This window comes from Dromaius novaehollandiae, chromosome 18 (assembly GCF_036370855.1).
Source record: "Dromaius novaehollandiae isolate bDroNov1 chromosome 18, bDroNov1.hap1, whole genome shotgun sequence".
Lineage (NCBI taxonomy): Eukaryota > Metazoa > Chordata > Aves > Casuariiformes > Dromaiidae > Dromaius > Dromaius novaehollandiae.
The window spans coordinates 5,048,286-5,067,513 of NC_088115.1; the positions used below are offsets into that span (position 1 = coordinate 5,048,286).

At 39.5% G+C, this 19,228-nt stretch overlaps 1 protein-coding gene across 2 annotated transcripts in view; it reads left to right on the top strand.

Annotated features, from left to right (window-relative positions):
- MYH10 (myosin heavy chain 10) overlaps nucleotides 1-19,228 on the top strand; it is a 106,040-nt gene that overhangs the window by 23,348 nt on the left and 63,464 nt on the right. For both annotated transcript variants that reach the window (XM_064522485.1, XM_064522486.1), the window contains exon 4: nucleotides 14,529-14,556. In XM_064522485.1, the coding sequence (XP_064378555.1) occupies nucleotides 14,529-14,556 (28 nt within the window). The remainder of the gene's footprint in view (nucleotides 1-14,528; nucleotides 14,557-19,228) is intronic.

Here is a 19,228-nt window from a genome sequence, read left to right on the forward strand (position 1 = left end):
CTGCTATTTATAATGATTACATTAGCTCCTTTTTTCTTCCCCTTCTGCTTTACTAAATTCTCTTGTTGCAGGGGAATAGGAACAAGTGGGAGAGAGTGCTAGCCTTAACAAATGGAGAGAAATGGTGAGGGACTGGTGTTACTCTGCCTTTTGTCGTCTTCCTAACATGACAAAGCTCACAGCACTGATGCAGTTATCAACATGTATATCAGTGTTTTCCTAGCCTCCTATCCAGGAACGGTGGTATCATCTAGTATGCCCATTTAAATGCTCTTGACAGTGTACCTTCCTCATTTGTTCAGAGTTGTGAGCTTTTGTGCACCTCTTGAGTCTGCTTTTTCATAAAGCAAGGTGTTTTGCATGTGAATGGAAGTTCATGGCTTTCAGAATACTCCGAGGCATAAAAAAATCTTTTTTTTCCAGAGCCTTTTCAGAGTGGCTGATGGTGATGTGACAAAGGAAAACTCAGAAGAGAAAGCAGAGAAGAAAAGTGAGACTGACTTTTTCTTTCTGTGTTTGCTATGAAGGAGCTTGGGGAAGTTCTCAGGCTGGGAACACTCCTTTGAGAAAGGCATCAGAGGATCAATCTCAAGCTGAAGAGTTTTGATGCCTTTCTCTTCAGAGTTGTCCTTTGTCACATCACCATCAGTGACTCAGAGGTGGAATAGATGTTCACGTGCACCTGCAGTCAGTAGGTTGTTTTACGCAAGGCTGCCACAGTGCCAAAGGACCCCAAAGTTAGATGGAACCATCTTTTTCTTGATATTTCTTCAGAAATCTAAGAATATGAAGAGCAGTACGCTTGCCATCTATGTCAAATGTGTTGGCAGAAACTGTCTGGAAGTATAAAACCAGTGTCTGCATGAGCAGTTATCTATACAAATACATACTCAGTACTTATTTTCTAAGGAGAGGTCATGTCTCACAAAAACACTGATCTTTGAATAAGTGTGTGTGGACAAGGGAGAGCTAACTGATGTGATCTACATGGCTTTCCAGAAGTAATTTGTCATATTCTTAACCAGAGGCACTTAAGTAACTGCAATAAAAGGAAAGGTCTTCATATAGGTAAATAACGGGTTAAAGATTGACAAATCCTATCCTTTATTTTCTGCTTTTATGGTGTAACGGAGTCGCTGTTGAAAATCCAGTGGAACCTCTACTCATGTTTGTGCTTTTCATTTATAAATTTGTTGGCTAGAAAAATCCATGAAATGGAAGTCTGAGGATGATAGGTCACGAAGTTGCATGGCAGTTTGCTGGCTACCAGGAAAATGTTCTGGGGGAATCATCCTTACTTGCTAATTTTATTCTTTCTACAATGAATTTCAATATTGCATTCCAACTATCTACTGTTGGAACATGATACTGGTTTAGATGGTCTTTGGGCTAATTTGGTATATCAGTAAACTTACTTCATAAACCGCACATAAACGTACATCTAGGTTAAGTTCTAATAGTCTGTGTCTGGATAACACTTCTGGGTGTTATGGAGTGTGATGGATTAGTGGGGTCCTGACTGGATGGGCAGTGGTGGGAGTGCAGGAGTCTACCTAAAGCTGCCTTTGAAGACACTGATGAGACTATTAGTAACCATAGCACAGTTTAGTTTAACATGACTGCATGGAGCGCAGTTTGGTCAATTTAGACCAAATTAGTCTTTATTGTGGCTCTCTCCTTATTTCTTGTTATTCTAAAAAGTTCAAAGCTGTCCAAGAAGATACAATTAGTGAAACATCATTGTATTTTTTTTTTAAGCAGTAATCATTTGATTCATTCATTCAGGATGCATTCAGCATCTTAAATGTATTTGCTCCAGATGCTGGAGTAGATATATTTTTATGCTAAATGCGTTAGGCAAAACAGATCTATTCATGCTTTGGAGAAATAGGGCATTTAATTACTGCTTCTATCCCCTAGCCACTTCTCTCTCCTCCAAAAGACTTGATAAGATGTAAAAAGTTATTGTTCAGCTCAGGTGCCCTTCAACTTGGGAAGAACTAGTTCTTGAGTGTTTCCTCTGTGCCTCCTCTCGTTCTCTGCTGTCTGATCCTGATAGCACGGTAAGTTGCCAGCTGCTTGTAAAGAAGCTCGACTTGCTTGCCTACATCAACAACAGGAATGGACAGATGTTTTTGTTTAAAAACAAGACAATGCCTCTTCCTTCCCCCCCCCCCCCCAAAAAAAAAAATAACCCTAGAAAAACCTGCGCTGCTCTAACCCTATTTGAGAACAATAGACAGTAGCAGCCATTTTATAAGCAGGGATTGTTCATGAGTGTTTCTGATAGGGAAGGCTTGTTTTAAGTATCAGCAGATACAGTAAAATTTTCTCCAGATGAGCAGTAATCCTTTATACTTACAGGAAAAACTGTTTGTGACAGGTGTGTGTGCTCAAGGGAGAAAGGGATCCCCCCCCCCCGGTAAATAGCCTGAGGGCTATAGGATGCCCATGTGTAGAAAAATGACAGAGGGGAGGAGCATGGGAGTGTGTGCTGGTGTCGGGAGAAGTTCTTTTGGCCACAAAGAAATGAACGTTAATATCGTGATGGCTCTTTTATTTGGAGGACAGCAGATTTGAATATACCTGTAGGTCTATAAAAGTTGAAATTTCAGATTGCTATGTTGAAATAGATTTTACTGAGCAGTTATGGGTAACTTACATTAAAAAAGTTGTAGGGAAAGTGTGTTGTTTTTGTTCTGAATTTTCAGATTTCTTTAAAAGCAATTCACAATTAAATGTAAAAGTAATACATTTAAAATATAAGAAGGCAACATGGACTTGGGTCCCTTGAAGAAAGGATTTTAATGTCTGTTTGATAGTCTCTCACATTTAGTTCTTTCTCTTTCCCCTGTAAAATCTTAATCGTAGAGAAATGTTTATCTTACTGATTGCACAACATACAAAGTTGATTGCACCATATATTTTGATACTTGCATGGTATCCCACACAGTTTGCCACTTTTAAGTGGTGGAATGTCATGATTTTTTTTTTGGTCTCCTGAAATCTCTTTATGAGACTTTAAAAGGGGATTGTGTGTATTCTCGTGGGGCAATATCTTAGAATCTGTGCTGCTGTTCAGTGGAGGAAAGAAAGAACAGCTCAGCTTCACTGCTGAAGAACAGTGATGTAATATGTATATAAAGGAAATCTGAGACTAAAAATATTTTGTTTCATATGTACGTATTCATCAAAAGGCTTTTTTGAGGTCTTAAATCTATCAAAAGTGGCCTAACAATCAATAGGGGATGGCTTAAAATGTGTGTGTGGCTGATCTTAATGGGGGTGGGGCGATGTGCCAGATCTGTGTTCCTGTCCAGTTCTATTTGTGATAAACAAAAAATCCCAGACCACTGACCGTGTTGTGCCGAAGTCAGAAAGCCTAGCTGTGTGCTCTGTTACCGTGCTTGCTTTTCTCCAAGCTTACAAAGCTTAGGCATAATGAAATAACTTATGAACAGCCCACTAGAGTGAATATGGGTGCACAGCCGGTTTCATTAAGTGGTTTGTACTTGCTTATTTGCTTAGAAAGGAGAGGAGCTAAAGTAAATCTGTGGGCCTAAATGGCAGATATTGCTGTTGGAAGACCTCCTTGAGTCATTGTTTCGGGCGACAATGTAACCTTTGTCTAGACAAAACTGTACTCCATGGGAAGTGGAACAACGTACGCAGGGTTGATTGGGGTTGGAAATCACTCTTAGGTTGAATACTCTGTAGTCTAAATAAACCTTTTCCAGCCTGTGGCTTGCCAACCACTACTGCTCTTGGATTACTTCTAAGCAGTATGCAAATATAACTGAAAAATAAGCATAGGCACAGGCTATTTGGATTTAGGAGTTGCTCATTTCTACTGGGAAAAATCTTAGGGAGCCACAAATCAGAAAGGCTGTGAACTACCCATCTGTATCGTTTAAGGAACAATGAGCATAAACAAGCAAGTGCTTGCGGCTCTGGCTGGAGCAGTTTAAGAAGTTGCTGCCTTATGGATTGCTTGTTGCTGCCCTTCAGCTAAGTTGCATTAAACAACCGTGTGAGAACTAGTAGTCGGCTTCAACAGTAAATCAGTCTCATGAGTTGTTTGAGCTGGCCTGACTAGGAGCACTTTCACAGCCTAAGTGGTTGCTCTCCTTGGCTGACCTGTAACAGCCATTTGTACATCCTAGCCCTGGCACAAAGAATAGATGAGCTCTCAGACCTATGTGGCTTTTTCTGGTCTTCTTTTCCCCCCAAATTGAAGACTGACTCATATTCTTCATCTCTCAAGCTAGTGCAGTTACCCATTTCAAGAGGCTAAATCAATTTGGAATCAAAACACAGACTTGAGGTGTTTGCAGGTGGTATTATAAAACCATACCTCTTTGAATGAATTTATTAGGGAAGTAATGCATTCCCTATTAACATCTATTCAGAACTGTAGCAAATCTGTTTTAATTTCCAAGTTAGACTTACTGAAACTTCTACTAAGGATAGTTAATAAAGTTATTGAAAGACTGCATAAACCATGAAAAAGAAAAGAGCATAAACCACATTTGTGCTTTTTCAAACTGCATCAAACTTACTAAATGTAATGAGCATTAGAGCAAAAATATCATAGCTTGGCTTATTCCACCAGGTTTTGGTGATACTGTGGTAGGTTAGCCAGTTGTAGTATGTCTACACTCAACTGTACAGCAATTTGAGCTAGCAGCAGTGAGTAATGTATGTGGTCATGAAGTTTGCTGTAGACATGCAAGAAATACTTGTATGCAGTGCTGTGGTTCACCATAAACAAGTTGTAGGATGAATAAGCTGTTGTTTGACCTCTGCTATGCTTCGTTTAATAATAATTAACTGGATGGACTTGGCAGTCAGTCAGCAAGTAAAATCGAAGTATGGCTATTGTGATTTATCTAAAATCTTACACCTTTTAGAGTAAAGGATATAACCACTTTTTATTTTTATTTTTTTTAAGCAACTTCAGAAATAGTAAGAATATCTGTATGGTGTCTTAATCAACACCCCTACCCCCACAGTGAAGAGACACTTCAAAGATTCAGAGATAAACTTGAGCATGTCTTGGAGTAGCTAGATAAGCTACACACAAAAAGCAAGAATGAAATATTGATCTGTCAAAATGGGTTGTGACACTTTAACCTGATAGCTCTCTCAGATTGGGTCCTAGTCAAAGGAAACGTAGAAGACGCTGTCTGTGGGAAACTATTAGGTAAACAAAATCGGGGATTAGTAATTGACTTAAGAGAAAACAGCACTGATTTGTCTTTGAAGTGGATGATATTGGGCTGGAGGGAGACTTCTAATGTACCTCTTCAGGGATTGACATTTGAACTGGTGTTAGTGGCTTTCAGTATTTTGTGTGTGAAAAAGTGAGTGCTGATGGAAGAACACTGATAAGCATTAATATTCTGAAGTGTAAAACCACTGGGTAACCATGAGAAGTGGAGCATGCTTAAATTTGATCTCACTTCTAGCATACATCATAGCGCTATGCGCTTAAGGACAAAGTGAGACTTCCTGCAATTTCATCAGATGACAGTTTCAGAGAAGTAAGTCTTGGATGTAAAAACTGGCCAAAAGTGAATGAACCAATGAGGGCAAAGCCAAGAAGAAAAAGGTAAATGCAGTTTCAAGGTACATCAAGAGAGAAGTTTTCCCTGAAGATAAGAGTGCTGGTGTCCTTAATTATCTCTGACCTCTGGAGATCCCTTGCAGCTTTTAAAAGGATAGTTTCAACTATCCTGCTTGCTCTTCTTGAAGACAGATGTGATGTCTTCCTCATCCCAGTCCTCAGAAACCTCCTGAGGAGAGTAACCTCTCAAGGATGTCATCCAGCTCCCTTAGCACTGTTGGATGTATCTCATCTGATCCTGTGGGCTTGGGTATGTTCAATTTCCATCAGTAGACAGTGATGACTGATTAAATTCAGAAAGTGTTATAACTTGAAACATCAGCTTTATAGTTTTAGCAAATTATGTGCTTTCTGAAAAGTTCACTTAAATGTTTAATTAGTTGTTGCTGGCCAAATGTTGAATGTATTCCTATGAATTGCCTGTGTCCTTGTGAAGTTGCATAGTTTTTTACATTGAAGAATGAGTGACTAAATCATACTTTGCAAGGACTACTGCACAAATAAAGGTGGAGTAAGGGGTGGGATAAACTATGCTATTGTAGAAATCTTATGGTGAGACTATAAGCATATGTAATTGTGTCAGGGTATATTTGGTCTGCAGTAAGGCAGAGGTACTCAGCAAACAAACTTGTGCATGTCAGTCTTCCCATTACGCTTGTTAGAGATGTTTGTTGCAAGTCACTTCATAGTGTTAAGTGTTTGACGATAGTTTGTGGAGTAACTAGGCAACATTTTAAAGACAAACAAAAAAATATAAAGGCATACTTCATCTGTGTAACCAGATCTTTTTCCATGCTTATCAGTCCAGTAAGACTTTTTTTTTTTTTTGAACAATTTATTCAAAGTTTGAAATCATAATGGCAAATTATAAAGCAGACAGGTGTTTTGACAATATTTTGTATGGCCCTCATAACTGAATTCTGTGAATGCACTCTCTGCAGGAAAATCTGTACTCCGTGGGAAGGTTTCTCTGTCCCCTAATGACTGATTTACACAAACCTTGTTAAGAATTCATTTTTTAAATCTCTTTTGAAATTTGAGCCTTTGGTCTAGAGAAGAGAGTAAATATCCACAGATCATGCAAGCCTGGCACCCACAGCAAGCAAGGCTATCAACCCGAGAATTGGGCTTTTTTGTTGTTGTTGTTTTATAGGCTGTGGTACCCGAATATCAAGTACTGCCTAAAAATATAAGGGATTTCTCCTGTTTAAAAAATATCAAATAAGTTCACTACCCTACAAAAAAAACCACAACAAACCCTCCCTCCCACTTCTTGGGTCATGCCTTCTACGGAAACAAGGCTGGCAATTTATCACTGCTGAATAGGAACTTCATGCTGTAGAGAAATAATAGTCAAGGTTATGTCAAACTGGATAATCTGGAAGAGTCTTGCACTCAGCTTTCAGGAAGGGCTGCCCTTGAAATAAAAACCGTTTCCCTTTCAGTAACTGTTCCCCCTAGTTGAGGGTGGGGTGGGTAGTACCCCATAGCTTATCCTTTAACCTGATTTGGGAAAGCAGGTGTGTATTCAGATATGTCCTTTTTCAGTGTTTCTTCTTTTCTTTTTTTTCCTTTTCTTGGCATTAGCCTTTTTATCTTGACACATTTCTTCTGTATTTGTACCTAAATATTGGTACAATAAATGTTTGCATGAATGCTGCTGGCTTTTAACAGCAAGTAAAATTCTTGTCAAAGTAATCAGAGATGCTTTAAATCTGAAAGCAAATAATACAGCTGCGGAATCGTATTAATAAATTTGTATATTTGTTTTAATATAGTAGCTCAAAAATGGTATTCTAGTAGGGAAGTTCACAGGATAGCCACAAATGGCTTCTTTTATTCATTCTGAAGTTAATTGATTTATCAAGTCATTATTAGGGATAAATGCAGATCTGGGCAGCTACTATACTTAAAATGTCAGTGTAGTAAAAGCCAGCTAGAGCAAAGATAGTTGCTGAAGAGGGTGAACATCCAGTTATTTGCCTGCTGTGTTCTGTGATGCAAAAACTTCTGTGCTTACAGCTCTACTGCCTCTGAGTTTTGGTGGGAAACTTTAAGACATTCTGTCTTTTTTGTTTGATTATCTTGTATCAATTTATGAGTGATTATAGTGTGACAGAAGGAAGTTCTGCATTTTAGAAAAGCCGCTTTGTTAAAATACAGTAATTCTTTTGTAGACAGACTATAGCTTTGAGATACAACTTTTCAGAACATCCTGCCTGAACCAATTACCCAACAAATGTTTAATGTACATCTGGAACTTTCACCAGAATTAACGGGGCCTTTGTTGGATCTGCTAGTTTAAAAAAAAAAAAAAAAAAAAAAAACCAACAACAAACAAAAAATACCCTTAAAGCTTGGAGAGAGCCAGGATGGGGAGTAAAACTCTTTGTATTCTAGCGGCTGATCAGAACTTCCTGTGCATATATCTATACACATGTGCACACACAGAGGGATAAAAATATCAGGATGTAGTCTTAGTTTTTTCAGGCAGTAAAATGTGGCAACTATTTAAAAGCTAAGCGACGTGTTTCCTTGAGGAGCTGTTGATTTTTTTGTCCCCATAGGAGAGTCCTCTGGGGAGATGACAGTGAAGTCGGTTTAAGATGGTGTAGGGAAAAACAGCTTTCAGAACTGTGATTCCTCTTGTCCTTGTCTCCGTGTAATTCTTTCCTTCCTCAAGGAGTTTGTATTAGTTAGCACTGGGCCACTGGGTTTCCTAATGGGCACGTAGCTTGCATCAATATGTACTGCTGTAGAGCTGAAAGACATTAAACATAGCAGTTGATTCTTGCCTCAAGATGAGAGTGCTGTCCTTTGGAAGGAAGCAAAGTAAAGAGGAGAGCAGATAAGGAAAGAAATGCTTCAGTGTCTGATATTTCCAGATTCAAGGTGTATACCTTGATATAGCCTAAACCAGTCTAATGTGTAGCTACTGCCAGAAGAGTCAGACCCACTCTGGTTATGTGGTGCCACACCTCTTGTGCTGGCTGCTTTAAAAAAAAAAAAAAATCCCCTATATGTATCAATATCAGTAGGATTACTTTTCTGCCAGTATGACTCCCTGACCAGGCTCGCTGTAGGCTCAGGCGAGTACTGGTGCCAGCGCAAGGGAAGCTGTGGAACCATATGCTGGGGATGGAGGACGAGGCATCTGGTGGTGGTGGTGGCATCTGCTTGGGCATGGTTTGCCGGCTTACCTGAGCCAGTGAGCATGCTCTCACTGTAGCTCTGGGGTGACCAGGGTGGAGGTGGTTGATGCAAGAAGTGATTTTTCTGCTTCCTGTACAGTAATTCCCATGTTTCTGTGGCTATGTTATAAACTGGATCAGGGTGCTGATTGGCTGAAAACTAAATTTTGTTAGTTGGATCATCTTGCTTGAGATAGCATAACATGCATCTGCACAGTTATTTGCTGATGCAAAGGGAGGATTGGGATGGGGAAATTGGGCAGGGGAAGCGGAGACATCAGTTGCAGCTCAAGTTGATCTACAGCGGTGGTAGAACTTCAGCCTAAGGCTAATGTCAAATTGTGTGTATTGCCTTTCTTCTTCCTAATTCTTCCATTCAAAAGGACATATTGCTCTCTAGAAAGCTTATTTCATAAGCAGAAAATCAATTTTTGTTTCTTTATTTTTAAACTGTGTAATGGTGGGATATTCATTTTTTTTTTTTTTTTTATATTGGGAATATTACAGTAAGATCTGTGCAACTTGAGGAACATTATGGTCTGTAGTGTAATATTGAAGACCTTGGGATACATTCAAATCCAAAATGTATCCCTCTAAAGTGAAGTGATACAAATCCAATATAACATTTTTGTTGGCTTAATGTTAAAGGGTGGTCTTACGATAGTTTGAATTAACAGCTTGGTCCTCCTATTTCATCCCTTCCTACTATTTAACTTGATCAGATAAATACAAGCTTCTAGACAAGCTGACTTACTATGTTAAATGAGTGCTTTTGTTTGATCAGTGAGCTGAATTGCCTTAACCGGCAATCAGGCGAGCACCACAATCTGTTCAGAGGACAGGAACTGTGTGGTTGGGTATGACAAAAAGGTGCATGGTGAGGCCTTTCTCTTAGCAACTGAAATCTGCTAATTGGCTCAGGTATATAATGAAACTGTATTGGGTTGTATGGGAGTAACTTGTTAGATATTCATGCTGATTTGAAAAGCTGTGATACCTATACCTTCATGTAGGCGCTCTCCCCTCACCCCCAAACTGTGACCGCTTGCGTGCGGAAGATGTGACTCACCCCAGGTGACTTCGTCCAGAGCATCAACCATTCAAGACCCATACACTTTCTCACACACGGGTATAGAGTAATAGAGACAACAAATGCCGAATAAACTTACATGAATAAGTTATTTTCATGAATAGTATTTCCTATTTCAGTTGCTCTACAGGTTGGAGATGAGGATTATCTGCTAACTTGTTGTTCTGCTTTTTACTGCTGAAATTTGCTTACAAACTCAAAGGATTAAGTTCGTCTAGTCTCTTTATTAAATATTTAGTATATATTCCTGAGAATCTCTGTCATGATGAAGAGTGAGATGTTATCTCACAAAGACATTGCTAGAGAATGTTTTTGGTCTGTTTTTAAGAATCATGAGACTTATGCAGAAGCTTAAGTGTTTTTATAGCGTTTTTAAGTTTCTGTGAACAACTGCCTGAGAATTCTGTGGCTTTAATAAAATTGCTGTAAAATTAATGTGAAGGATAGCAGAGTTTTTATGTTAGGCTCAGAGGTGTTGTCTGTCGTAGAAATCGGTTTTGTGAACGGAATGCTACCCTTCAGGTTGAAGTTGAGAGTTTTTCAAAAGGATCATTCAGATAGATGTCCGTAGGTGAGAAATTTAGCGCTGCTTCTCTGCGCCAAATGACAGATATCCAAACAGCACCAGAAGAAATTGAATTATTTCAAAAATACAGATTAACAGATATGGAAGTAGTTGTCATAAGGAGGTTTCAGGAAAGAGACTAGGTGCTTTGAAATTAAAACTACAGATTTGGATAAACTGTATTATTTGGGGGAGGAGACAATCAAGGCAATCAAGCCATAATAACACTTATGGTAAACCTTTTGTCAGGATCTCTTTTTCAAAATGAATCCACAGAGATCAGCTGTTTTTTCCCTTTGGGACAAAAGACATCCGGCATTTGACAACATACAAAGCAGCATCCTGAGCTTCGAGCTATAACTTTCCGTTACTGTACAGTTGAGTCCTAGATGCTGGAACTGGCCATTAGCATAACTAAGTGAACAGAAGGCACAACTTGAAGCTTGCTGTTGTCTTACTTATTTTCCTTCCCCTTCAGTGTCAGTTTGGGAGGCTCAGAGTCTAGATGGACACAGAGCAATGTAATTGGAGTAACAGACTTGAGTACTTGATAACTTTTTTAAATCTGTGCCAGTTCAGGCTCCTGGACCTAGAAAATTGCCAGAAGCTCCAGCTAGTGCAGCAGAACTTTTTAATGATAAAATATACACAACCGTCTGGACTTGTAGGTTCTCTCTAGGACTAATCGGGTAAGAAAATACGTTCATACAGTGCATTGCATGTTATGGAACACTAACTTTGTGTAGCAAATTGAGATATAAAATATGTAGTGATACTAAACATAAACAAATGTACGTTGCCTTCAAGTAAACTACTTCATTTTCAAAGACTGTCTTTTCTGATTAAATTGAAGTGGCCGAGCTGGAATGCTAAAACTGCAGAGGGAGATGTTATTCTTGGGAAGTAAGAAAGGGAAAAGGGAGCTGCCATTTTAGAAAATGTGTTAATAAATATTAAAGCTATAAAATATTAACTTTCCACTCAACTTGTGGAACCAACTTGGCACTCATTCAGCAGTTTCTTCTAGAAGAACAAATGATTTGTGCTGTCCTATATAATCTTGATTTTTGTGAGCGTATGGAATTGCCTGCTGAAGTGCATGAGTGTCTGTTAGCCACCCCTGGAAACAGGTCAAGGTCAGAAAGTTGTGCTTTTTTTCTAGTTTATGCTCCCAATGGGGTGTAAGGTATGTCTGACTTCTGGAGTTCTGTTTTTTGTCTCCTGCTGGGACCAAAAGTTGTTTCTGATGGGACATTCAAGACCAGCTGCCTTTTCCTCCTACCTGAAAAACAGTGGAATATGGACTTTTTTAGAATATTCTTTTAACATTTGTGCTGTCATACTCCTGCTGCTGTTGGCTACTGCCAGCTTTTATTTTTTTCAATTTCAGGCTTCTCCCTTCCCTTTTTTGGAGTTTCTGTACACCATGCAGGACATAAGAGATGGTTTGTCTGCATTCTTGTCACGAATATCGTCAACTTTCTGATTTTTATTTTCATTCCCACTTTTAATAATTCAGCCAAAAAAATCCTCTGTTCTGCTACAATCATTCCACCCTGTGCAGATGTTTGTTATCCTGTAAGGTGTGTAGCGGATGACTTATGCTCCTTGTGAAGCACAGCCCGATGCAGTTTGAACATTGGTCTGTGTCTGTGCAGTGGGCAAGAGGCTCACTGATGGCGTTCCCGGTTTGGAGTAAGTTAGTACAAGGGGTTCAAAGTACAACTGTCCGCATGTTTTTAACACTTTCAGTATGAAAGCACCTCATACTTTTTTAATATATTATTAAAATGTAGTCTAAAAATTGCTAGCCGTACGGTCCACAAGTCTCTCTGGTTTATCTAGCTGTGGTAATATGCAGTGGCACCTGCCTGCTTTGAAAGACTTGAATTCATGTCCTTCAAACTTTTTATTTATGAGCTAATTAAAATAGCAATATTGTGCCGAGACCAGTGGGTTTTTTTTGTTTACATGTTTTTAGCTCTTTTAGATGCTTTGTGTCTGTACAAACATAGCCTTTTGATCTGATGTGAATTGGGGCTGCTGTGTACAAGAGTGGTCTCAGATCTCCCTTTTGCCAGTGTGAGTCTTTTTTACAGTTATGTAGTGAAAGGTAAGGGGGAGCTGATTCAGCTGAACACAGATCAAAAAACAGTTTGAGCCAGGTCACTTCTGCCTACTCCTTGTCTGCATTACGCTGATGACATTAGAGCCGGCACAGTGAGGGGCAAGGGGACAGGGCGTCATTGCCCCTTCAGCAGCAGCTTGTCTTTATTTTGGCTGTGTACCCAAGTCGTTAGGCTCCTGGCAGCATGCGCTGATCTAAATCCAGACCACTGCATTTCTGTCTCTCTCCTCCCCTCAGCAGTCCTGCCCTGTCTGCACTGAAACTTGTATTTCTGCTGCCGCGCAGCAAGCCTGTTCAGGGATTTGATGTGGGTGACCATGAGCTCTTTTCGAATCTGGGCTGTTCATCCAGGCAATGTAATGGGGAGAACATGGGTCACTGGCTGATTTTTGCATGTTAGCTAGCTAAGGCTTGAAATTCTTCTTCAATATTAATTGTTATGCAAAAGCTTTATGGACCTAGCTCATTACATAGGTAGAGTGACCAGTTTTATGTAGCCTTCAAATCTCTGCTGTAGTTTACGATTCAGTTTAGCAATAGCTTTTCTGGACCCATCTAGAAACCATGCAGAGTATTGCTTACCTTACTGTGCTTCTCAGAAATAGTCATAGTTGCATTGAGGTTGCATGTATGGATACATATCTGCTTCGAACCTATAGAGCATCTTGGGAAACAGTTTTGTAGCAACCTAAAACTGTCCCTTCATCTTGCTGGTACTGAACTCTGTATCCTAGAAAGAAGATCATAACTTTGCCAATGTCTCCCTTTTTCTGGTCCTTCAGAGGCTCGTGTTCAAGGAGAAGCAGTGTGTGCATGTGAGAAGGGTGAATGAAATGGAGTCTAATGTTTAGGTCCAAGCTTTACACTCAAAAAAAATTTTTTTTTTTTTTTTTAATAATGTAATCCCTTAGAAATTACCTATGGTGGAGAGGGGGTACTATTTAAAGTTCTAAATTTTCTAAAGGTGACTGTGTTCTTTTGGAGCAAGTAAGAAATAGATAAAGAATAAATGCCGTTAGTAAGGTTTTTGTGGTGCAAATTTATGAAAAAGATGCTGAATTTGTCAACAGCCCTGGATACAGTAGGGGTTGGAGAACAACTTTAACTGAAATGTTTATAAAAAAAATCACTTTGCACGCATATTTGAATGCTTTGGTTGTATGATTTTGTAATATATAGTGTATGATGTTGAATTATATCTTGTAAAGATCCTGTAAATTATGAAATGCCTCTTGCAGGATGTAATTGTCTTTTCAAAGTCATGAGCGCAGTAGTGGGTGTCACAAAGTGCTGAGCTGCACCGTATTGCGGAGTTCAGCTCTCCAATATTTCCCTGGGCATCCTTTTGGCAAGTCTCTAATGAACAAGCTAAATTATGGAAGTGTTAAGGTTTGCATGTGAAGAAGTAAAGACGACAGCTGCGGAGGAAAGCTCTTGTTTGTTGAGGATGTTCTTGCTGTATCCATGTATCTGGTCACTAGCATTTTGTTCTAGAAACTGTTTTTCTTGCTTAGAACTTAGCAGATACTTTTCACAGATACTTGTTTAAAAGTAGCAAGTATCTGTAAGAATTCTGTATCTGAAGTATCTAGGAAAGGTTTGTTCAGAACATAAGATGTTGGGCCAGCTTCGTCTGAAAATATGGTTAAAATATTACTGTAGGTTGTTATTACATTTAATCAAAATTTTGGTTTCGTTATATGATACGGCAGAACTTTCAGAAATGTCTAAGCTGTTTGCTTAGGAGAGAAAAAGGAGAAACAAAAACAATTAAGGCATCTTATTAAAAATAGTTTGAGACCGCCCTTAGAATTGGTAAGCTGAAAAAAGAAATTTTCTACATATTCTTTTAAAGGAAACTGCCCTCTGAATTGGGGAACAGTAGGAACAAAACTATAACCATGTCCATTTTTCTTTTTCTTTTGCAGACCGTGAGGACCAATCAATTCTCTGCACGTAAGTAAACAAAACCTTTTTTTTTCTCAGTTGGGCATTTTTGGAAGTTTATTGTGTGAAAGGGTAAGGTCTCGGGTTACTGGGGTCTTCAATACAGCTATAGCAGTCAGTTCCCAATATTTAACCTTTAGTAGCTGCCAGTCAAAATTAGAGCATGAAATGCTATTTAATGTGGGGAGATGTTGTCCCTTTAATAGTGTAATTCACCTTATTGAAAGTTTTAGAGGGTATGTGCCACTTAAGAAATGCAGTTTAAAAAGTGTCAGTCAAAAGATCTGAATTAGAAACAAAATTTTTAATATGTGCAGATTGTTCTGAAATGCTCTAATGTAACTACTCAATGTGTAGTGCCTGAGGAGGACACACATCAAAAGCTACAGCCTAGAAACTCTGCTGAGCAACAGCATAACATTGGATCTGCTTCAAACAGGAAAACTCTGAACAGGTTGACACTAAGAACTAGTCATAGAACTAATAATTCTGAAACTGTTTGCTGTTAGCAATCTCGGATAGAGTTTGTGTTCAATTATCCGAGCGAGAGATGGAAAGAAGTGGTAGCTTGAATGTTTTTTCTGACTTGATTGTTTGTGATCAGTTGACCATACTGTATGCCAGTGCATACCAATTGCATTGAGACCATAATTTGTGAGGATGCCTGCTTCCTGAAATAGCTCGATGGTTAGATTAATTGCGGGGAACAGACCTGGGTTTATTTTTCTCCTTGACATGAAGGGTATCAAATCTTCATCTCCAACTTCCTACAAGAGTGCCTTAACTTTCAGACTATAGACTAGACTGAAGAAAGATCCTTTCTAGCTATCCTTTTTTGAACTATGGAAACCATGAATACTAGGTTCACAGGGCCAGAGAACACTAAAGCAGGAAGCAAATACAATTTTGTAGCTTAAAAAAAAGTTTCCCTCAGATAACAGAGGCTTGTTGAGGGCTCTGGTATCTGTTCTTAGCAGGACTTCTGTTTTCATGTGATGACTATTTAATGTGCAATGTACAAAACAGACCTCAGAGCAGGATAGGATCCCAGGACAAAATGAAATGCTTTGTTCTTCATGTGTATGTGGCTGCTTCTATGGTATGTGCCAGCCTCAGGTGAACTGTTTTTTAAGTAGCTTTGTCTTGTGCCCGTACATGTACCTTGCACTCGTTCACTTGTTCATCAGATACCATGAAGGTTGGAATGGCAGTGCTACAGCATTTAGTGAGTGTCTGATCTGTTCATGCTTAAATTGGAAAGCGCTTTTCTCGTGAACTCTGTTATTACTTCACCTGTAAGAACACAATAAACTTTTTTGATCCATCTGGACCAAATACACAATTGAACTCTGATTTATATCTAGTATAGTACATACTTCAACATGAAATGTGTGGAACTTGTGATAGGGTCTGGCTGAGGGGTTGGATTTTTGTTTTGTTTTGTTTTTTCCTTTTCTGTTGAAGATAATGATACTGTCAGTAGCATAGTTCCATGCCTTGGCTGGATACTTAGTGAGTTGCTCGATCTGCATCCTTCTGCAGAGACAAGCTTGCTTCCAGATTGGGAGGGTGAGGGTAGGAGACTGGGGAGTGGATGCAGTTTCTTAAGCTCAGGCCTGAGAAGGACACAACTATATCCAGTACTGAAGTCTGGAAATTCTGGGAACTGCTCTGGATGCAGTCACAAGTTAAGATCCCCAGAACCATCGCTCTGTTGGACATGTAAAAAGTTTGGTGACAAAATCTATTGTTCCCTCTGAAGTTTCAAAACCTAGTACTAAGAAGCAGCGAGCAGTACATCTCAGAAGGACTTCAACACTGTCCTGGCATCGTACCACAAAATGAAGTATTGTAACTATTAATACTATGATACTGGACAAGTTTTACTACGTGTAATTCAGTATCTTGCTTGTACCAATGTTAAAGGCTGTACCTAGCAGAATATGACAAGAGTCTTAATGAAGCTTTGATTCTGAGCAACAGATTCCCAGGTTCTGTTGATCGTTTGCTACTTTAACTTGCATTAAGTAACTACACAGCAGCATAAAGAAAATAAAAATTAAGAAAGGTCAATGGCACTTAAGATGGTTTACAAGCAAGTATGAATCTCTCCAGTATATTGTGGGTGGATCTGTGGCCTCAGCATTATAACGTGTAAGGCTTCGTATCTCCCATCTGGACTTGCGGGGTCAAAAGACATCCAGTCAAGCTCTTACCTTTTGAGATACTTCATGTACTAGATGCTAGACTCCAAGGTGGTTCTGTGCTCTTGAAGTTGAATGCCACAGCTCCATCACAGCCCAGTGGACCTTGCAAATGGTGTCCAACTGCCAGTGCTATTTTGATGCCACCTACAAAACAGACAGTGGGCATTACTAGACTTTTGTTCAGATTATTACTTTTCTTTTGAGATACACTTGTCTTATGCTGCTTTCGAGATCCATGTCCAATTTGGGAAGAAGTACCAGCAGAACTAAGCTCATGTTTCCCTTCACATGTCTTTTGAAGAAATGGATTATAAAGTCAATTGTCTACTGCAGTACTATCCCTGAGGTTATTTTCCCCATGTGCTTTATGGGAGAGCTGTATTCTCTTGTCAGATTTGCATTATAATCTTATTACTTGACATCTGGTCAGCTGGGATGTTAAAGAACCTTCATGAACTTGCCTGTGTAGTAAACCAGAATGAAGTCTAATATATTTTGCTCAAGGGTGGGTCAGTGTCTAGGACTCCTCTCTGTTGCATTTCTGCTTTTGTGGTCAAAAGACCAACTGTATGTGTGTTGTCCTTCCATGCCACTAGTTTTACAGGTCTTAGAATAAGGCAGGAGTAAATAAGGTTGAAGGAGTGTGTCTTAATTGTGCTGGAGGTGGTTTCAGGAACTGCTTTGGCAATTCAGACTTGAGACATTTGTTTCTCCTCCCGGAACTGTCATCTCAGAATCTAGATCACCTGATTAAGCCCGATTTGAAGACTTTCAGCTCTGGATGGTGCTCTATTAAAGGATACTCTTTCTTTGGTATGAGTGATTCTAGTCAGGCAAAAGGAAAATGTCCCTTGACGTGTGCTCTCAAATGAGTGGACAATTGTGGTGTGCCTCTCATTCTGTTCTCTCCTATTGCCTTGATTGTCTTTATGTATGTCTTGGAGAAGGGTCTCTCCCATAGCTTGGTGAAGGTCCACCTGTCTAGCATCTGCGTATCTCTCCCTAGCTCTTGTTGGTCAGGTTTCCCAGGTTTTTACCCTCAACAGCCTTTACGATAGGGGGCCACATCAGCTCTCAAGTAATGGTATTTGAACAATGTATTATCAGGTGTGATTTGAACCTGTGGACTCCAGCCCCCTTTTCTTTACAATAACTGGGAATGCTTCTTTCATTGACATTCTTTGCTGTAAGACTAGCGGTATTTGAAGCCTTTAGGTTTGGTTTCAGTTCTTTCTCTTCAAAGAGTGCCTCTATGCTCTTACTAAATTCCTTCCTTGCTCAAGTTCTAACTTAATCAAGGAACTAACCACCTGATGTTCTTACCCTAGGCGTGAAAGTGCACAACTTGAATCTGGACTTGAGACTGTTCCATTGTCTTCACTGGTCCAGAACTTTGGAAATCTCAACCTTTATTTCCACTGTAAGGAAGTCTAATGATTCCCAAATATCTTCATGCAGTCACTGTTCAAATAAATAGCTAGCTGTGTCAAGATCTGTCATGAAGTTGCAAGGGTGATGTTTAGGGTATTTTCTAACATAGTTCGAACCACTTTGTAGCTTCATTGAAATGTCTTATCTGTCTATGTAGACACTTGGAGATCTGTTCATACTTTGGTTCAGGAATAGCAATGAGAATTCTGCTGGGGAATGACCTGCATTTCATTGAAATTGTCAATATGGCAGATACAGGCATTCAGCTATACTGACAGATGGTTCTCCAAGCATGCTTTCATCATATCTTGCTGTTTTGAAGATGGTGGGATTATTTGAAGGTTTCTTGTCCCAACTTAATCACCAGCTGAGAATCCATGAGAAGTTTGGGGTCTGACATCCACCGAAGAATAGGCGTCTTGTGTAAACTGGTGAGCTGAATTGGTGGTTTTTTCTCAAACTCAGGCTTAACACCAGGAGGGGAAAAAAGCCCTGCTGCTTTCTCTGGATGCTTCTTACCATCTCAGCAGAGCATCATGTCCTTCACCTAATATAAAAGTTGATTCTTCAGGAGAGTATTGCTCAAATGGCCAACTGATCGTGGCTGTCATTCCCTTCTCCAGTGCAGACTTGATGACTTGATGTCATCCATAACTTCCTTCTCTTGGCATAGAAATGAGAGATCTCTCAGAACAAGGAATGATGTGCTCCCCCCCCCCCCCAAACAAACAAACAAAATCAAAAAAGTTTCTGTTCCTTCCCCTCTTTTCTTTCCCCAGTGTTCAGTCTCCATCTTTTAAGGGCTTAGAGACAATTTTATATGTTGAAAGCAGCATTCCAGAGGAGGCTAGTGTTCAGGGCTTTATTCTGAGTCAATGGCATATGATCTTATGAATATTTATGTGCTCACTTCCTTATTTTTATTCTGGTCTGTTTCTTATTTGTTTCATTGCTTCCCTGGCCCCAAACACTTCTTTTCTTAATAAACTGGCTAGTACTTGAAGCCCAGGAACAAAGTTGGTAGGAGCAACTTTGAGTTTTGA